At 41.2% G+C, this 21,838-nt stretch overlaps 1 protein-coding gene and 1 long non-coding RNA gene across 8 annotated transcripts in view; one reads left to right on the top strand and one right to left on the bottom strand.

Annotated features, from left to right (window-relative positions):
* Positions 1–149: 149 nt before the first annotated feature.
* Positions 150–19,041, top strand: LOC119482730. Its single transcript, XR_005205515.1, has 4 exons — positions 150–500; positions 3,064–3,148; positions 5,192–5,281; positions 18,582–19,041. It is a non-coding gene; the product is annotated as an uncharacterized LOC119482730 (long non-coding RNA).
* Positions 6,499–21,838, bottom strand: part of anks1b (ankyrin repeat and sterile alpha motif domain containing 1B) — a 250,819-nt gene continuing 235,479 nt past the window's right edge. For 4 of the 7 annotated variants that reach the window (XM_037760557.1, XM_037760556.1, XM_037760561.1 and 1 more), the window contains 7 exons: positions 19,028–19,099; positions 17,252–17,338; positions 15,958–16,095; positions 15,689–15,856; positions 12,151–12,273; positions 8,984–9,075; positions 6,499–7,801 (listed from right to left, as the gene is read on the bottom strand). In XM_037760557.1, coding sequence (XP_037616485.1) covers positions 7,753–7,801; positions 8,984–9,075; positions 12,151–12,273; positions 15,689–15,856; positions 15,958–16,095; positions 17,252–17,338; positions 19,028–19,099 — 729 coding nt within the window. In that variant the 3' untranslated portion in view covers positions 6,499–7,752. The remainder of the gene's footprint in view (positions 7,802–8,983; positions 9,076–12,150; positions 12,274–15,688; positions 15,857–15,957; positions 16,096–17,251; positions 17,339–19,027; positions 19,100–21,838) is intronic. The other 3 variants (XM_037760558.1, XM_037760560.1, XM_037760559.1) reach the window with 3 other exon arrangements.

Genomic DNA, 21,838 nt, shown 5'->3' with positions numbered 1-21,838 from the left:
TTTCTCCTAAAGTTACGACTTTATTCGGAATACTCAGATGGTTTTTTCCCTCAATGTGGCCCTAATACTCTGTAGTACATTTACTCTTTGGCCCTCACAGCATTAGACTTATATACTATATACTTAGACCATAAACTGTGTTACCTTCATCACAATGCTCAGATGTTTTGCGGCTCCAGACAGATTATTTTTATTTTCTTTTGCCTAAAATGGCTCTTTTGATAGTAAAGGTTGCTGAACCCTTGTGTAGGCTAGTTGAGTTGACTGGCTAGTCTTGGTTTGGAAAAAACAAATATAGGCCCATAGAGCTCCAAAGGGCTCAGGAAGAGTTGAAGCTCTGGTTAAAAAGAAACTTTCTGAACACTTTAAAGGTATAATATGTAACAGCTGTCAGTTGCTGTAAACCGGGCTTATTGAATTATGATATTTCTTTGTGAGAACTGACATATACAAGTTAAAGCTGAAGAAAGCCGTATGGGGTGGAGGAAATCCCAAACACGGTATTTATGTCACCACTACTTCTAAACATGGTTTTCTGTTTGTTTAATTTGTTTTAAATACTATTATTGTTCCTTCCACATTTCTGTATTAGTCCATTTTCATACCCATTCCAAAATCATCTAAGAACGATCCAAGTATACCTCTTCATTACAGAGGAACCCGCCTTCTAAGTATTGTGTATAAATTGTATTCATGTATTTTGAGGCTGACTTGGAAACGGTAGAATATTTTGGTTGAAGAGCAGAATTTATTTAGGAAAAATAGAGCATGCATTGACCATATTGACTCAATTTCAACTATTGTTGGAAGAAGAATTGTGGAAGGTTAATCTGCTTTCGTACGTTTTGTTGATTTTCAAAAATGTTTTGATTGGATTCAAGAGAGATTTACTTGCTTTAAAAAATGTGGAAGCAGGGGTAGATAGATTTTATATAGCATTAAAATCATTGTGTTGTTGTACTGTTGCTTGTATACTGTAGTATGTCGAAGAAAATAAAAAAAGTCATAGTGTAGTATATCGAGAAAAAAAAGTCACGGTATAGTATGTTGAAAAAAGTTATTAAAAAGTCCTAGTATAGTATATGATAGAAACCTGTTTTCCACATTGATCTGACCTCTCCGTCACTACCCATGAAAACAGAGGCAGTAACACTTTGCGGGTGTGATTGTTACTTTTGGAGCAGTGCAGGATTGTTTTTTTCAAGTAGTTTCTTTGTACGCTACTGAGATAAAGTCTGCCAGAGTCTATTGCGAACGTGTGTGTTGTTGTGTATAAGAGAGAGAGTTTTATTATCTAGCCAAAAATGTCCGTCTCTCCTCACTGTGTCCAGCTTTATCAGGTGGAACATCGCGAGCCGAACCCAGCAGGGTGTTTAGTCTTTTGCAGAGGCGGGTTTATCCTTCTTATCACCCACTTTGCAGCAAGTCAGTTCCATGTTGGACAATTCCAGTACGTTATGATAATCTGAATGCTTTTGCACCACATCTGCCAGGTACAAAAAAGTGTTTTGTGTCCTGCCAGTCATTTACGAAATGCAGCAAACTGTCTTTATGTAAAATAGTTTCTCACTGCAGATTCATTCCTTGGCTCTGTTTGCGTATTAGAGCTGGATAAACCGTGAGGATCTGAATCTAAATGAGACCTGCATTATTTCCCCCAGTGGGTACATTAGTTCTCTCTATCTCTTGCTGCCCCTATTGAATTAATGCCAGATCATATTGTGATTGTTACATGGGCAGTTTTTACATAGTCGTCTCATTTAGCCGCTAGCCGTGGGCAGTTCGCACCATCTGGAACTTTGGCCCTCTCCCACAGTCTGACACAGACGGTGAAACAAAGCATGTACTCTCCCTGTCTTACACTTAGAAAATCTAACAAATTAGTGTTCTGTTAACAAACCATCATCTCTCCATTCATTATCAGTCTTTTCCTTTTTAAAATCTAGCAGATTCTAGCTGTAGATTGTGAGCCTTTTCATTCAGTGGTTTATGGCTCATGATAAATGCTTGTTCAGCCTTCCAGAGGCTCACTGTAAATGTCAGTCCGCTGAAGTTTAATAGACACTCAGCCGTAGCCGCTCATCCTTTCCCTTCACACATATTTTATTTATTTTTTTATAAGGCTTGGTAAAAGATGGTGATGGTGTGTAAAAGAACTGCCTCTGGTGTAAATCTTGCGATAACGCTAGAGTTGTAGTGGAGCGTAAACTCCTTATGCAGTTTATATTTGTGGAACATACTGTACTGTACTTATACTGTCTGAGAACATTTAGCATTTATCTCAAATCTGAAGCTACTTGTCGAGTTTGAATCCTTTTAAATCCTTTATCAAATCTTTAGGCTTAGCTTTTAAATAGGGTTGTCAATAGATTCAAATATTTAATTGCATTGTTTTTATCAGTTCAAAATGTACCTTAAAGGGAGATTTATCAAGTATTTAATACTCTTATCAACATGAGTGGACAAATATGCTCACTTTATGCACATGTGTGTATATATTTATGATTGGAAATCAATTAACAACACAAAACAATGACAATATTGTCCAGAAACCCTCACAGGTACTGCATTTAGCATAAAAAAAAATATGCTCAAATCATAACATGGCAAACTGCATTAAGGCATGAAATAAATGAATTTGCGTTAACACGTTATTACGGCGTTAACTTTGACAGCCCTACTTTGAAACGATCTACAGTGGCAAAGTTAACAGTTAACAGAGTTGGGTTTATTTTCTAGCTGCAAGTTCTGTGATATCCAGGCGGGCCATGTGGTGAGAACAGCCAGAGGGGCTCCAGATCTCATACCCTGCCAGCCTATTTGTGTTTGTTTAGTTAAATCCCTCATTGCTAAGCTTTATGGGAAAGAGATGTGATGGAAGCTGCAGCTGAGATGCTAAGTGGGCATCTAAGGTGGTAACGTAATTAGATAAAGGTCATGCTTCTCTTTAGGTACAGAATCAGGCGAAAACCACGAGACTCCCTTTTACAGACGTGGCCACTTTATGATAATCACATGCAGTTTGACTTTGATTGAATTTTAATGATTTGACTTCTTTCTCAGTGTTAAGGTGCTGTGCCTGGAGCAGCGAGGGAGGGCGTACTCTGAAGTCACTACCGTCACAGCCTGGTACTAGATCCAACCTGAGGTATGTGACACTCACTACTACATCACATACACTAGCGTCTGTGAGGTTAGTTTGATATTAAAGCTACGATTGGTAATGTTGAGAAACCAGCAAGAGTACGCTAGATTTTTTAAATTATCCAACCAAGAAACCCAGTCCAGTGTTGCCAACTCTTTGCTAATGAAAGTAGCAGCATTAGCTCCAAAAGTCCGTACCTCTAGCGAGAAAGTCACCAATATTTGTCATTGTTTTGTGTTGTTAATTGATTTCCAATAATAAATATATGCATACATTTGCATAAAGAAAGCATACATAGATCTTCCTTTAAGGTACATTTTGAGCAGTTAAAAAATGTGTGGTAATTTGATTAATTTTGGACAATCGTGTGATTAATCGCAATTACATATTTATATATCGATTGACAGCCCTAATCTATATGCATTACGTTTGTTGCTTACTCTGATTTCATGTTGTGTGTCCTTCCTTCGGTCAATAAGCGGCTGCTGTGATGGTTCGTGTGGCTATTTATCATGGAAGTGTCAATGTGTGTAAAGAGCTTTAGAGGCTTATGGGTGAAACTATGAGGGGATCTGGTCACCATGGAAACTTAGCAACTGGTTTATCATTACCGCATGTATCAATGTGTCGGTCGGGTTGTCTGGAGGCCAGTGGAGGTAGTCGATTGAGCTGATGACCTGGTGCAGACCTCTCTGTCGGAGTCGATGCACTCCTGAGCTGTCTCAATTGTGATGTCTAGTAAGTCACAAACTGGACTTGCTGTGTGGTATTAAAGAGGTTTTAACCAACTATCTGATCATCACCGTTAATCAGTTCTATGCAGTTCTTTGGCAGTCCTAATCACTTATTGATTTTGGACAAAACCGCTCCAACTGATGACCAGATGACAGGGAGAGCTACTTCAATATCAATTGTAATTCCGGGTGTGTCTTTTGGGTGTTTTGCACGGCTCAGCTTTTACACCTTGCTGCTGCATTCAAGGTTCAGTCTGTTTTAACTTTGGCCTTGTTTGTTGTGACATTATCGTGTAGCAATCGGTGATGAATTGCATCTAAAGCCTCCTGATCATCTGTTCTTTGAAGGTTCACGACATCCAGAGCATTAATGTAGCATCAAACAACTATTTGCTATGTAAAGATATAGAGTCGCTCTCCCTCTGTGTGTGGTGTCATCCGAGCTTCTTCTTGCTTTGTTGACATCGCCGGGCCGGGCATGCATGCTTTTAATGCATGTTAGCATTCCCCACAGGCTAGCTCATAGATGCCGCTCTGCACTGCTCTCATAAAGAGTAGAGATATAGAGGAGTAATGTCTACCTGAGCAGAGAATGAATTCGCTCTCCCTTTGTGTGTGGTGTCATCCGAGCTTCTCCGTGCTTTGTTGACATTGCTGGATCAGGCGTGCTTTTAGTTGCACGTGAGCGTGCCCCACTGCTCTGCACTGCTCTCATATGCCGGTTACAGCTGATAACGCCGTCCCGACCGACGCCGCTGGTGCAAAAAATTTAATAGAAGAGTAGATTTAGTACAAAGGTAAATGAATAAAGACGCAAATTAAAACAGAAATATCAATTTGTGTCACACTTTATCAGTTAAAAGTAAGCTTAAACAATCTTACCTAAACAGAGTGGAAGTGGGATGGCGACTCCAGTTCTCAGCCCTTTACAATACCATCCCAGCATCTTCTCTCCAGCGGCTTCACAACAATTTACACTTCAGTTTGTGCTACACTAATGAGGCTTTAGGCTTTCACAACCTCAAGGTGTGAATCACCCACATGGGTTCAACGTGAGGGAACTCCCCACATGGCAATAACAACTTCAATGGAGGGAGAGCGAGATCTGAGATCAATATCCTACTGATTTATTAATCAGGCTGAAAGCCAGGAAACAATCTGAAAGCTATCCCTAATTGTGAGAATTTATGTATAAGTTTCTCCTTAGCCTCAGGAGTCGATATGTAAAACAGCTTTGTTTATAAATTAGTATACGAACAATTCTTTATGTTTGATTGAATTTTAATGATTTGATTTCTGTCTCTTTGTTAAGGTGCTGTCCAAGATGCTGTGCCTGGAGGATCGAGGGGGGACAAGTTCTGAAGTCAATGCCGTCACAGCCTGGTACTAGATCCAACATGAGGTATGTGACACTCACTATTACATCACAAATGTCTGTAAGGTTAGTAAAATTATCCAACCAAAAAAACCCAGCCTAGTATTGCCAACTCTTTTCCAATGTAAGTAGCAGCACTAGCTCCAAAAATCGCCAAGCCACTCCTTCCCTCAAAATCCTTATAAACGTAAACATAACAATACAATTTAATAATGAATAAATACATTAAAAATAAATACATTTAAAAGTTGATAAAAATAAATATATAAATAAAAGGGAAAATTAAATAGAAGAGTATAATTAATACAAAGGTAAACAAATATGGAAGCAAATTAAAACAGAAATATCAATTTATTTCACACTTGATCAGTTAATTAAAGGTGCTAAATTTGTTTACGAGAGCATTAATATAGCAGCAAACAACTATTTGCTATTTAAAGATATAGTGGAGTAAGTCTACCTGAGCAGAGAATCAAGTCGTTCTCCCTCTGTGTGTTGTAATCCGAGCTTCAGCGTGCTTTGTTGATATCGCCGGCCATGTTTTGTGCATATGAGCGTGCCCCACTGGCCGCTGCTCTGCACAGCTCTCATACGGCGGTTACAGCTGACAACGCCGTCCCGACCGACGGTGTAGTTGCGGAAGCGTATCACCTACCATCCGGTTCCCCCTCTGGTAAACACTGTTAGCTCTGTCATCACTGTTAGCACCGTTAGCTGTCCAGCCGTCACCATGTTGAGAGCCGTACAGAGGCAATAGAAATGCGCCCAGTCTCACATATAGTGCTTTTAATTGCTGAGATGTGGAAACGCAGCAACATAGCTAAAAAGAAGTAAGAAACACAAGCAAATAGACTTGACAGTGTAACATTTAAATTGAACGGTTTGTTGTATCAGTTTCCAAATTTCGCGTTCAATAAGATATTACAAATTAGAAGATGTAGCTAAACTTTTGGCTTGTTTACAACATGTCTGATTGTTTGTTTCCTTGCCCCCGTTTCCAGATTTCAGCAATTACTTTGGAAAGTACAATTTTATCTTAACCAATAACTTGATGGCCAAACTTGCTCAGATTCCTAAAAGATGGTAGTCAAACTGTAGTGTAGGGTGTTTTCACAAGTCAACATTTAGTCTGTTTTAATCAAACATGAAAGAGAAAAATAAAAACAAATAAAAGTGAAATAGACCTTTTTAAGTAGTGGTTGAGAAAAAGCAAATAACTCACGACAACTTTATCCGAGGATGAATAATGGTTTTACAAGTCATATTTTATTCCATGTGCTTTACAGGGATATAAATAATGGCCAAAATTACAAAAATCAGTGTGCTGGAAGCCCAAGCCTATGTACATAAGTTGGTCAGCAGTGATGTCACCAAATAACGCATCTCCGTTTTCACTCAAAATACAATCTCTACAATCTACCACTTCGTTTAACCTCCAACCTTTATTTTGGTACCTTGTTTCCAGTGCCACGTACTGCAAGTCCTGTATTCGTTTCTCTTTTACATTACATGTATGAACAATGAGTTGGCAAAATATCTATGTACATTTTATAATTGGACAATGTCTCATCCAAATAATACAGTAATACTGCGTTTAAAATAGTACATCTGCTAGATAAGAGTAGAGCCCCATGAGAAATGATGGAGGGTTGACCTGACAAGAGTTAGCTAGCCACCTGCAACATTCACTCTCTGTGTGTACAAGTATGATCATATAGTTTCAGATTTTTTTTTTTTTAAAGGATGGCCATCGTTCTCAAGCCCAAGGTTTTCATCTCATCATAGAAAAATAATGTAACATTAAGACAACAGTAGACAAGAATTGCACAGGAATAATCATAATCATCATGGTAATATAATACTCTCATATTAAACATTAAAATGTCGGGCAATACGAATAGAATACTTTTTTTTTTTTTTAAACGCCAGATGCAGTTTTGTTCACGTAGGTTCGTAATCCGTTACGAGACACGCGTCTCATTAGGACACACCCGTTGCATCTCCAGCGCGTTGCAGCTAGTCCAATCACATTTACACACTTGTGCATATATCTCTGTATTATTTTCTGACTTTAAAGAAAATAAAAAGACCAAAAGAGCCAGCCGTCGTCAAAAACCATGCCCCATTCCAACAGTGACACATGCCCAGTGGTGCCTTTTAGCGAGTCCATACTCAACAGTCTCCATGGAGACGCTGTGACCGCCCAAAAGTTCACAGGTCACGCGCATAAAAACAGATCCTGCTGTAGTTGCAGAAAGTTGAGGCTGCTTTTTCAAATAACATTCAGAGCAGACCGACGTCTGTCAAGATGCAGTCCTGTTAGTATGTTTTAAATGTCTGTTTTTTTCCTATGTTTACTGTGTCAAGCATCATGTGGATGAGTGATGTTAAAATTTTTGTAGTCAACCTTAAACACTGTGGAGTAGCGTCCATGTTTGTAGTCCTTTTGTAGTCCATTTTGCATTGTATTGTGTGACAAGGTCCGTGTTTAGGGCTGGCTACATTCTTTGCATTCCACAGTAATAGACATGAGCGTCCGGCATTGCCCTGCAAAATGAGATGACATCACTTATCGAGAGAGCCCTCACACCCCGCCTCTCCACCGGCCCCCCTGCTCAGCAAATCCAAAAGGGCCACCATGCGTCTCACAAGCCACATGCTAAAAACCTTTTACATACAAGATTGTTTCCCCTCCAAATATAATCATGTTTATGGCCAGGGAAAAAATCCATTTGGTTAAAATTAATTCTGAACATATAACACATAAAAGTGCTGAAAAAATGTGCTATAAAAGCAAAAAAAAAAAAAAAATCCTGTGACACAGGAGTTTAAAGTTGTCAAAGAAATTCACAAGTTTGTTAGTATTTTCAAAAAAATAATCTGATATAAAGAATCAAAAAAGTTGTAATACATTCTAGTAGCCTGCTGGATGAACCAGTTTGAGTCAACGTTAGACTGTGCTACATCACCTCTCCTGATATTCGGCTCTCCTCTTGGATTTAAAAAAATGTCTAAAAAGTCTGAGCTTTCCTCCAGAGTTGTCATGTTTGGACAACGGCCCTCCGTATTGTCAGCTCCCACACTGGGCTCAACAGACAGCTAAAACACTGTCACAGCTCTTAGCAGTATTCTGGTTACAAATGTCATTCAAGTTGTCAGGGGGCAGTTGGACAAAAGGGGGCTGAAATGTGGAGAAAAGCGAAGGATGGAGGCAGTCAGAGGAGGAAAAAAAGAGGAGAGAGACGAAGCCAAACGGTTGCACCCATCAACAGGAAGAGAAAAAAAAAACACAAGAAGCTGGAAGCAGAGCAACCGACTGCTTGACCGCTGACCGACAAACAGGGAAAAAAAAACCGGAGCTGACCATTCCCCCTACAGGTGGAGACAGAGAAGTGCACCACAGCCCTGGGTTCAAAGGTCATGCGCCAGCCCTGCAGGCAGGAGGATGGAGCCCGGACCAAAGAGGGGGGGGAGAGCAGAAACAAAAGAGAGTAGAAGAGACAAGACAGCGCAGCGCCAAACGTCATCATGCAGTGGACAGGCTCGGCTAACGGGGGCGGGGCGGGATGTTTTTGTTTTTATATTTTTCAGCCGGTGAGGTGACGCGGCGGCGTGCGTCGCTCGTGCCCAACTCCGGGGGCGGGGCCCCAGTACGGGGCAACCTCTGAAAGGCACACACACACAGGAGTGGACAAGGCGGGTGTATGTTAGAAAATAGTGGTCTCGTACTTGGTGTTGACTCCTCTCTTGGCCTCCTGACCCGGCTCCACAATCCACGGCACGTTGGCGTGGCCCTTCTGGTCCATGGAAGGCTGCTCCATCTGACGCACACAGGGACGGAAAAGGAAGAGGAAGCAGTCGGAAAAAACAGCCAAATTATTTTTCAACGACCTGCATGTTCTCAATTTTGAAAATACTGCACATTATTGTATTGATTTTTTGTACTTCTTTAGGATGCAAACGGCTGTTTCTGTTGAAAATCGACATTTTTTGCACACTGTAGGGGCAATTTTCTGATGCAATTTCATGCTAATAAAGTCAGTGAAAACAGAGTGAGACGGTAGAAGGAATGAGATGGAGGATGTGCTGCTGCTTACCAAGTAATGTAATGGAAAATAATAACTCAAAATGTGAGAGGGAGATGAGATACAGATTACAAATGAGAAAGCAGAACACAGATCATGGACGGGAAACCATATCTATAAATGTATAAAAGCAAAATCCGGCTGGTCCTGAACGATTACAATGTCTATGTGCACTTCCTGTCCATCCTAGCAGTTTGTATTATCAAAGAGCTGTGTGGACTCTGTCACTGTGAAGCTATTCTGGCCTCAGAGCTGAGAAACAAACCAAACAATCTACATTGCTTTCAAAAATAACCCCACGGCAACCAATCGAGCGGCTGGGATTTGTTGCTGAGGGTGTTTTTCCTCCAATCTATTGGTTTATTTTCAGGTGATGTGGGGAGAGGGGGGACTGTTAGAGCTGCAGTTTTGACAGTAGAAGGCTAAATTTGTCCTTGCACACTCTATCCAATTCTAGTAATGTATTTGAGCAAATATTAGTGGGGAAAAAATTCACCTATGCTCCGCAATTTTTTATTTTTACGATTTTTAAATTGTTTTTTTTAATGCCAGAATCAATATAAATGCTTAATTTGAGTCTATGCGGAGGTAAAAGGAAGTTTTTATTGTTGTAGTCTGAGTAACGTTGACGTCATATCCGTTCCGTATCCGTCAACCAAAACAAACCGCAGCGAGCCGAAATGCAAAAGTAGAAAACGGTGGAGGGTCCGCGTCGAAATTTTTTAAATAGATTTTTAATGCCAGAATCAATATATTTGCTTCATTTGAGTCTAAGCAGAGGTAGAAGGAAGTTAACGCTTTTATTGTTGTAGTCTGAGTAACATGACGACATACTTGTTCCAGATCTGTGAAACCAAAACAAACCGCAGCGAGCTGAAACGACAAAGCAGAAAATGGCGGCGGGTCCACGTGGACACGACCTGCACCCTCACATTTTAAATCCAAAGTGGTAAACACTACACATACAGTAAAGTATGGAAACACTTTGGGTTGCACACTTTGCGGGAAAAGCAGAGCTAGACATCACGGCTAAAGCTAAGTCTGTCACGGACAGGAAACGTTATCGGATTGCAGTAACGTGCCGTCAAGTCAGCCGTCACTCTCATCTCCGTGGTCAAATGGGCCGACGCTACAACTGTAGAGCACCCATATACTGACATTTATGTTAAATGCATTCCAATGGAGCTGACCATGGATGTGTAAAGAGAACGGAGCTGACGGGAGAGCTAGCAACGAGCTTGGAGAAGTTAGTGGAAGTATACACGTGACCACGTCCGGTTTTCAAAATAAGGTGTTAACAAAGGGAACTGTATATATAAAATAAATATATGGAAATAATATTGATTGGATTATATTAACCAGAAGAATAAAACATTACATGTTTTATAAATTAAATAGAAATTACCACTAATTAGTGAGGTGAGGGACAATGACTGATATATTTGACTTCAGGACATCTCTGACTACATACATGCTGAACAGCACAAACATTTTTTTGTATTAAATTAGAGATTTTCCAAAGTAAAAGTCCTTAGAAGTGTATGATTCAACTTTTTCACAGTGATCTAATGTTAAAAAAGTTAAAAATTGCAATAAATCGTAATATCGAATCGCAATACTTAAAAATCGCAGTACATATAGAATCAGGAGATAGGCGTATCGTCCCTGCCCTAACAAATATATTAATCTACTTCTGGAGTAAACAGGGTTAATCACAGAGTTCGCTAGCAGAGCCATGTTTCTCTTATCTTGTCTCAACACACTGCTACAACAACAATACGGAAACTATAATATTAATCCACTTCTCTATCCTCTCGTCTCTCTCTCTCTCTCTCACACACACACACTCGGACAACCACAGCAAGACCTTATAATCTTGTTACGGGGTTACAGGATTAAGGAACAAACACACTTTCGATCACAGCAGCTCAAACCCTCATCGTGCGTCGAGAAGAACTCGTTCAGAGCATCACCAGGATTAGTCTCAAATTCATCAACCGCACATGAAGCCGCTGAATGAACTACGCCTGCCTTCAAAAAACAAGTTCTATATCAACACCCTTTTTTTGGGGGGTTTTCTGTAGAAGAAGGGTCGGAACATAAGAGCTTGAAGTAACGCTGCAGGGACATCACAGTGTGTGATATGCAAACCTTCAAAAGGAGAGCAATCTCCAAGCTGATGCAAAACACGCCGTACCGCAATGGGAGTCTATTGCACTTTAGCACATTTGAATCATTTCTTGGCACACTGTGTACGCTCTGGTACTGCAGTCTTTTGATGACCCTTTAAAAAATTCAACTGCCTTGTGTGCAAGATGAAGATGAGCGAGAAACAGCAAGGCAAAAACACTCCAAGTGTAATTCAATGGAGGTTTTAATGCACTGAGTGTTTTAATAAACATTTAGCTAATTTTAAACTAGTGGTTATTGCTTCAAATTGCTTTTTATTTACCATCTTGAACGTGCATCTTTAAGGAGGCAGTGTATCGCCCATCCAGGGGTGGAATCGGTGCAGCGGGGCACATAAAAACGGACTGAGGCACTAAAGTCTATGTCTGATTTCTGCTCTGCATTAGCTCTAAAGAAATTAAAATGGGTTTATTTTAATGCTGTTGATATGGAGATAGAGGTAGTAACTGAAGAATGAGACACGCAGACACTCACTGCAAACAGACCACACAAGGATGCGGAGTGAGTCGAATAAAAAGCGACAGGATAAAAATGGAAGCACTTACAGATGGCGCTTTCTCCTTGACTAAAAGAAAAACCAGGTGGAAATAAAGGATAAGAGAAGGAAAAAGCGTGGAGGACCTGTGACTGAGCTTTGTGAGGAAGATGGAAGAGTCGAGGGGGAGGAAGAGGAGGGTGGAGAGGAGGCCGGTGAGGGGTGTAAATGTGGCCCAGTGACCAGCGGCTGACGGGGGACATGATGACCTACAGGGATCAGAGGTCATACACAGGTCAAAGTGGGGCCCGCTCAGCAACACCAACACCGAAAAAAAACAGCAAAGCAGCGACGCAAAAAAACCACAGCAATGACAGAGCAGCTGCATGGCAACAGGGAAAAGGCAACAACACTCCAAAAAACCAAAGCAAAACCATGGCAACAACACGGCAGCAAAGTCATCGCCCTGGCAACAGCGTGGGACAGCAGCATTACTGCAATACAGCAAAACTAAAGCAAGAGTAGGCCACATTTATATAGCAACTCCTGCGTGGCAACAAACACTCCCAGCAAGACGAATATGGCACGGCAACTGTACTAAACATCACTCTGCAAAAGCATCTTAGTGTATCCCTATTCAATTTTTCTTTTTCCTCAAAGTGGTGAAAAATTCGGCCAATGAGGCGAGATAGCTTGTGGTTACATTTCATTTGTGTACAATCAAATCTCCTAGACCACCAACAAAATGAACCAGCTGCTTGGAAACAAGCTATTGTCACTTCACCGGGAGGCTTTCTCACTCCTTTTTTAAGAAACATGAGGTTGTAAGACTCGATCATACAGGGTTAGGGTCATGTATTTCAATCCCGTTTTGAAGCTACACTCCGATTACAGTAACACGCCAATGCTGATCAAAGACAATAGTCATATCAGACACGGTCACACTCATGAGGGCAAGTTAAGTGGATGTTGAGGGAGAGATTTACAAGCAGATATGCTCGTAAAAACACACACACACACACACACACACACACACACACACACACACGACATGAAAATGAGAAAAGGAGGGTGTGGAGAAATAGATACTTGTGGGCAGAAAAACAAAGCAACAGTGTTTTAAAACACAGGGGGCTTGAGAGGTGCTGCAGGATGGAGATTATGGCTGGCAGGTGGCAGGAATATTAAGTGAATCCTGCAGTATCTTTGCCCTGCTGCACACCACAAGCCATTAACTACATCACACACACACACACATATATGAACACAGAGAGGGAAAAGGCAATTAATGGTTAATGTAACGGTTGCAGACTCAGCAGATTGCGTGTACACATGCCATCGTCCATCATCTCTGTAGGCACAGAACCACACACAACGTTCGCAAAAACACACTCAGGAGGAGAGTGAACACAAATAGTGCGTGTGTGCTCTTATTCTATCTTTTCTCCTCCTCTGTCTTTCCTCACCGTCTCACGTCTCGCTCTAACTTTAGAAAGTGAGACCGTTCCTCCGACGCCACCGATTCTCCTCCATCACCATCTATTTCTTCCATGCCTCGCAGTATGTAAATGGACTTAAATTTGGTCTGATATAGCAGCCGCCGTAACTCTATACTGGGCCCTTTAGACACACACTTGTGCTGCTGTGCCGGCCGGTGCATGTCGGTGGAGGAGGATAAGTGTGTTAGCGTGACTATTTTAAAGCTCTGTCAGGGGTTAATGGGAGGTTGACAGGTTTACAGATAGACTTTGTGACGCTGTGGTTGGAGGAGGCATGAAGAAATGCGACACACGTTTTGCACATATACATACACACAGAAATTCATGATAGAATGTGGTACGCAAGTATCTAATATCACAAAGCTAGGGCGGGTATCAAACAACTGTTAAAGGGACCCTGTGGCATTTATGACCACTAGTAACCTATTGGGCCAGGAGAAACAACAATTTCATACTATTCCATCAATTGCGGTAAGATGCAAGGAAGCGTGGCAATTTGCCAACTAAAGGGAGGCGTCCAGTAGACATCCTGATCAGATTCCTTAACCACCTCAGCTGGCCCCTTTTGACGCAAAAGGAGCAGCTTCTCTACTCCGAGCTCCCTCCGGATGTCTGAGCTCCTCACCCTATCTCTCAGGCTGAGCCCTACCCAAAGATCATGACCATAGGTGAGGGTCGGAACGTAGAATGGACCGGTAAATCGAGAGCTTTGCCTTCCGGCTCAGCTCCCTCCAACTCCTGCTCCATTTTACCCTCACTCGTGAACAAGACCCAAAGATATTTAACTCCATCGCCTGGGGTTTTGACGCACTCCCAACCGGAGGGCCCAATCAACCAGCAGAGAACGATAGTCTCAGAATTGGAGGTACTGACTCTCGTCCTGACCCCTTCACACAATCAGCTGCAAACTGCCCAAGTATGTGCTGGAGGTCACGGTCTGATGGAGCCAACAGAACCACATCATCTGCAAAGAGCAAAGACTCAATTCTGAGGTCTCTAAACCGTACACTCACATCCATCCCGGCTGCGCCTTGAGATCCTGTCTATCAGAATCAGCGACAAGGGACATCCCTGGTGGAGGCCAACACCCACTGGAAACGTGTCTGACTTTGTGCCGAGTATATGGACTGCTGTTTGGTGCATAAGCACAAACAACAGTCAGAGACGTCCATAGAGCCAGTCTCTAGTAGGTCCCCGCCTTTGCCTGCCACAAGGCTCACATTGCACCGCACCCCAATGCCTACCCCTGCGAGTGGTGGGCCCACAGGGCTAGGGATGTTCCGGTATCAAATTTGAATGCTACAATTACTGCAGCCAAAAATATCACGGTAAATGATTTCATCACGATGAAATTCACCTTGGATTTCATCAAACCTAACAAACTGAACTTGTGCATTGCAGCTCTGTAGGACTAACATCAAATACACTATAAACAAAAGCAGCTTGGTCTGTAGATTCTATGCACCCATTGCGGTTGCTCAAACACATACTCCATCTGATACCCCAGCATTTTTGATGAGGATCTGATGGACTGAAATGTCAATAAATTAATTCTCCATGCAAGGCTGCAGTATGTAGGAGTCTTCCACGTGAAGATCCTTTATCTTCTTACACACAAACACACACACACACACACACAGTGAGGCGAGCCAAGCAAGCGTCCCCAGAGGCCAATGCAAACAGGCCTCATCAATCAGCCCAGTGTGGAAGACACTGCAGGGACAGGAAGACCGAATGGACGCTTAACAGATCAAATATCCACCTACACCTCTGCCACCATGTCCGCTGGGCCAAGACTCTCTCAAACACACACACACACACACAAAACACACACTCTAGGATAACCCCAGCAAACTAAACTGAGAGTTGAAAACAACGTATTTGAGCAAGGATGAGAGACCGGAACGAATCAGAGGAGAGGATGGACAGATTCCAGTGTGAATGGGACAGAGTTGATGGGATGTTGGTTAGATTTGATTAGAAGAGTTGAAAGGTGTTATCGGAAAGTGAAAATCCATCTTAAAACTATTCTTCTACAATCCTGTGCTGTATATTCATTTTGGAAAGAGTATTATGAAACAGCTATAAGATGAAACTACTCCGCAAGGAACTTTCAAAAGGCTCAACGAATTTCAGTTTAGGATGGATTTTCCCTGGATTTTGCCTGTGCGGCAGCGATGCTTACAGATTTGCGGATGTTGACTCGAGGTTTGGGGACGGGTTTGCTGGGCTTGCTGTCAAAGCTCTCAGGCAGCGTGGACGATCCGTGGCCGCTCTTCCTGGCCTGCAGGGCCAGCTGGTAGGCCACCTCGAAGGCCTGGCCGAGTGTCAGGATGATCTCGTACGCCAGGTTCTGACAAGAGGGTAACGTGGCGTGAGAATACAATATGATATTATAGGCGCTATGAATATGATGTTTGCTTTCAAACACACAGACTCAGTGTCAGTACTGACCACATCAAAAGCAGTGAAGACGTGGCAGTAGTGGTGACTGGACTTGAGGTCTTTGGTGATGTAGGCAAATGTAGACAGATCCTCTGGATCCTGAGCCGCACACGAGATGTTACGAATCTCATGTTCTGCTATGATGTTCTGCAGAGAGAGAGAAAGATAAAGAGGTGCAGAGAGTGATTGTTGATTATCTCCAGTGAGCCACTTCATGGAAAAACAAATCTGATGTATTATTCATCTAATTTCACACATCCCAAAACTATAATCGCTGTAGCACAATTTTGGTTTGAGAGTTTTCTGGAGTCACTGAGTTGGAATTTGTCCTCTGGTAATGTCACTGGAGAACACTCTTGTCTTTGTGTTGTGTTAATTAAAATCGCAGTGCTGTGAATTATAGAACATCAAAGCCCCGCAAGAAAGTTTTTAGAGAGCTGTAACGTTAGGAAAACAACTGTTTTTATCGTACTGGACGATACCATTTTTGTCTTTGATTCTATAAAAAGATACCAGCATATTGATTGTATTTGTCAGGTAAGTGAGGACAACTCCCTATACATTTTTTTTTGTCTTTTTGTACACTGGGAAAACAGATAAGATAAATAAAGAGAATAGTGAAGATTTACTACTTTCCACTGCAAAAATGCAAAATCATACCAAGTACCTCATAACACTTAATATAAGACACAATCACCTGACAAGTAGCATTTCATAGGGACTTGTTTTCAGACTACGCATCTTGAATATCTTAAGTTAAAAAAAAGGCCTGAATATTACATCTTATTTCAGCAAATCTTACCAAGAGGATTTTCACTTTATTACAAGCGAAAGCACCTTATATTAATTGATTTTTAATTGATTTTTTTTAGAGTTGCCTCTAGGTCCCAGAAAGGTGAATCCAGGTAAAGCCACTGCCTTGATTTCCCTTTTCAGTGTGCTTTGTCTATAAAACGTTTGCATGAATGCACAGTTGTTTGTTTTGGAAAAAAAAAAAAATCATTCTATTAAGTATTTAATGAACTGAGTAGGTCGTTATTGATTTTTCTTAACATCCAGCTCATCCATTCCATACTGATTATTGCCTGTTTGTGTTTTGCCCTCTTTTACACCTTATTGATTTTTTACACCACATAGTTATAAACCAGTCAGGGCCGCAGCAAAAGCAGAAACATCAACTCTGCTACGCCGGCCGTTTACCGACAACTCTGAATGTCACTCCTGCTCGTGTTCAAAAAGCCTGACCTTTTCACGTGTTATTTACAGTAGGCGTCACAGGAAGTGAGCCGTGAAGCGTCGTTACCTTATTTGTGGCGTCGATGAACTTCACTCCTTTGTAGGACACGGAGAGTACGATGGTCGGCACTTTCTTCATCTGTTCTGTCGACTTCTTGGGAGTGCGTGAAAAGCAAGGGAGACAAAAAAAAAAAAGAGAGGAGAGATGACATTTGAGGCGCTTCATACGTAACAGCCGAAACAGTGCACAGGAATCCGTTTTCAGTATTGAACTTTTAACACTGCACAGTTGAAAATTATAATTAGTTTCACATTAATGAATTTTGTTCGGTAGAGATCTCCTCTGAATTTAATAACCTTTTAGTTTTATACTAGACATAATCCATGTCCCCGGGCCTACAAGCGTGTGAGACAAATAACAACAAATAAAGAAAGCGTGAGGTAGATGATCTAATTGTCTATTGATTACTTCCTCCTTTATTTTTTATACTTTTAAGTCAATTCAAATAAAGGTCAAGGGTTGTCAGGCGCCTCATAAAAACACTTCCCAATTACGTTTCTAAACCCAATCGACTGCGGCGCCGCAAATCCAATAAGTCCATTAGCTTTTAATCCACATCGGGCTCCTGCTGACATATCTCTCCTCATTCTTTTTAATTACATATTGGCACTTTAACGCGTCTCAATTACCTATATTTAAACTCATTATGCAGCGAGGTGCTGTGGAGAATCGTGTGATTTACAGCGAAGTCGGCGTCACCCTCCAAGCTGTCATTCTACCTGCCAGAAGATTTTATATATTCAAAGAAACCGACGTGAGACGAGTCCCTCTCTTGCTTTCTCGGTATCTTATCTTTTATCGCTTGTCATCTCCCTCTCTCCGTATCCATATTTCTATCACACTCCGTCCCTCATTTCTCCTCCTCGTCGAATCTACTCCCTGCTATCCTTCCCATATCTGAGTCTTTTTCTTTGTTCAGTTTTCTTTCCTCCCTGCTCGCAGCGTGCTGTTCCTGCGGTTCGGCCTTGTCAGGATCAGGTAGTGCTGAAAAGCTGACAAAGGGCTGCCTGGATTCGCTGGCAGATACGCAGCTAGAGGCTATGAAGTTGGGATTTAAACATTCACATCTACCTCCACGGCGCAAAGATGGAGGGACAGATAAAAGGATGTTCACGTGGTAATAAAAGCCGGAACGATAGCATGTGCATCTCATTGCACTTAATTACAACCTTGGTTTGCAGCGAAGGTGTGTCAAACTGAGGAGGGAGAGAAGTAGCAGAAAGAAAGATGCCCTCTGATGTGGCAACATAAATATAGAGACAGAAGGAAAGAGGGAGGAGGGGAGAGGAACAGAAAGCTTTGCTCATGAATATTAAAATTTATCTTCACACTGCAGCAGCTCAGGATGATGAGAGAGATGTGAGCGGAGGGCCGGAGGAGAGAGTCAGTCGGAGTGGCAGTAAAATATGGAAAGAGAGAGGGAGCAGGAAGGAAAAAGACGTGGATGGCAGGAGACGGAGAACAGAAGAGTGAGCAGGTGATCTGAGGTGAAAGGAGGGTCACGGAGTATCGAGCCACCCAGGCGAGGATATTAAAAATAAATTCCTCAATACACTTAATCCACCTTCATGATACTTTAAAGTTTAAGCTCTAGTGTGAGTGTGAGGGCAGACGATGAGACGGTGCCCCAGATTGAAAAAGATCCAGAACGTTTTTTTAATTTTTTTATGAGAAAACATTTACATAATGCAGCCACATGCATTCATCTTTAATTTATTACTACTTTCTGTAGCTTCTTTCAGACTTCTTTTTAGCAATGCAGTAGAAGTAAAGTGTGCTTACCCTCATTTTGGCACAAGCGTCTTGTGTGGACTCCGTCCCTCTCAGCTCCTTCACCAGCATGGAGCCCAGGTACTGTGGAAAAGACACACAATAAACACGATTAGTAAATTACACACAAGGGATATAGAAGTATGTGAGGGTCTGGTTGTGGCTGTACACAAAACTCTGTAGCCATGTTAACATGGGGTGTAAGAAAATATCGATACACTTGAGTGTCGCGATATTATGTTTTGTGATACCGCATCGATTCTATGTTTAGTACTTTTGTTTGTAGCTGTGATTTGTTTGTTAGCAGATTAAGATCAATGTTCAAATTTAAACCAAAGCCTATGTTCTCCTCTCAGATGAAGACGTGTCCCACCTACATTCAGTTCTGCAAATGATGAACTACTTAATGAAGACATCATCCTGCTCAATGATGCTGAGGCGGAGACTGATGTCTCCACTTCTGTGGCTTTTGAAATAGTTTTTCCAATAAAGCTGAATTATTTTTATTGTCTTCTTACTTTTATTGTTTTAATGAAATTAATGTACAATAAAAATAATATAATGACAAAATATATGTATATTTATTTAATTTATAGTAGAGCTGCAACGATTAATCGATTAGTTGTCAACTATTAAATTAATCATCAACTATTTTGATAATTGATTATTCGGTTTGAGTAATTTTTAAAGAAAGAAAATCTAAATTCTCTGATTCCAGCTTTTTAAATGTTAATTTGTTCTGGTTTCTTTACTCCTCTATGACAGTAAACTGAATATCTTTGAGTTGTGGACAAAACAAGACATTTGAGGACGTCGTCTTGGGCTTTGGAAACACATTTTCTGACATTTTATAGACCAAACAACTAATCGATTAATTGAGAAAATAATCAACAGATTAATCAACAATGAACATAATTGTTAGTTGCAGCCCTAATTTATACTTCATCTCTGTGACAAATAAACTCCAATTATTTCCTATAATTTGAGTAATTTATGGATGCCATGTTTACATTCAGCTGTGCTAACAGAGTTTGATTAAATGCACACACTGCAGTGATTACATCCACCTTGAGAGGCTCCTCGAGGGACATTAACATCCTTCTGTCTGGACGCGACTCTGTGGCCAGACATTCTGCACACGTACTGTAGTATCTGATTTAATAAAGAAGCTACTAATAGCGACAGGGTTTTACAGGGACAATGTTTATGTCGACATTAGAGCACTTAATGGGTGTGACATCCACCGCCTCGCAGTGCCCTTCCCACTTATGGAAGAGGCCTTGTTCCCTAAAGTGGGACCCAAACGAGGCTTTTAGTGGATTAGAAGAGAAATATTTACAGCTAATGACTCCAAAATATAAAATATCTACCTCACGGGATTTATCTTATATTTGATTAGTGATAAATTCATTATGGAGGCGAAATATGATTTTGGACAAATTGCTTTGTTTTGGAGTCTGGTCCTTGACGGATCAGAAGAAGGTCATCTGCGCATGTTAACAATTTGTCTTGACTCAAGCCAACAATCTTAAATCGCTGTTATGGCAGGGTTGCTGGCACTTATCCTAGAAATTGCATTACAGCTGCACACAAGACCAGCTGCTGTCTTGTCTACCGTGTCTCTACGGCAGTAATTGTTGGTGTACAAAAACACACAAGTCTTTCATTAGTTCCAAATGAAATTCAAAGATGTCGGTAACATAAGAAGACTAAGAGTCTACGGCCACGCGAGCAGCTCTGTGAGGCTGTACTTAGGCACAGCGGTGCTTTGAAATGGTCACTAGCCGTGTGTCCGTTCAATTGTCAAGCAAATTTTAAGCAAACTTTTGAAAAGACGCCAACAGCGGAAACAGCCGATAAGTCATGTTAAACGTTCACTACGTCAGAATTTATTCGGCAAAGCCATTTTCATAATCCATTTAGCGCATCAAGTCTTTTTTGACAAAGGCAAAAATCACCTCAAGCAAGCGTAACAAAACAAGTTTTTACGATCGCTTGAGGTAGTTTTGTTGAAAAAGATTTGATGCGCTACATGAGATAAGAAAAATGTAACTCAAATGTCTGATCAGCTGTTTCCACTGTCGGCGTCTTCCCGGATATATATTTATATTGTCTAGATGGTCAATACTAGCTGACATGGAAGAACAATTAAAGATTGCCCAACTTAAACAAATTCCTGAAGACCTTTCTCCATGTTTCTCTCATAAACCAGCCAAGGCGACTTGTTTTGGTCGTGTCTAGAAGGTAATCTGCAAATTGCGAAAACTTGCAATTTGTGTGTTCTTCTACTCTGTTTACTGGCGGATTACAGCCGTGCGTAGCCTATAGCGCCATCTTCTGATCGAACTACGCAGCCTAGTTTAGATTACAATTGAATAGTAACACGACTATTGACAGTGCTACCATGCTGATGTTTAGCAGGTATAATGTTTACCATATTCATCCTTAGTTTAATTTGTCAGCATGCTACCATTTGCTAATGAGCACTAAATACAAAGTACGACCGAGACTGATGGCAGAGTCATTAATTTTTAGTCATAAACCAAGCTGCAATTTAATACCGGGAACAACTCCCTGATGTTTTGTAAATTTGATGAATCTACAGAAGCTTTTAGATTCATATAAAGGAGCTCACAGAGTCAATGTTGAGATAACACTGGCTGTTAATGATGCAGAGTGTGGTAATGATGTCTGCAGGGCTTTATTGGAAATGGATTTGTAATAACTTGAGATAATATTGTCGAGCTGTGGTTGTAAAGCTGACATAACAAAGTTATGTGGTGCTGAAAGTGGAGGTTTTTGTTTATTTAGAGCCCGAGATGA

Source organism: Sebastes umbrosus, chromosome 23, assembly GCF_015220745.1.
Source record: "Sebastes umbrosus isolate fSebUmb1 chromosome 23, fSebUmb1.pri, whole genome shotgun sequence".
NCBI lineage: Eukaryota > Metazoa > Chordata > Actinopteri > Perciformes > Sebastidae > Sebastes > Sebastes umbrosus.
The sequence above is the reverse complement of the archived record's forward strand: the minus strand, read 5'-3'. Positions and strand labels throughout refer to the sequence as shown.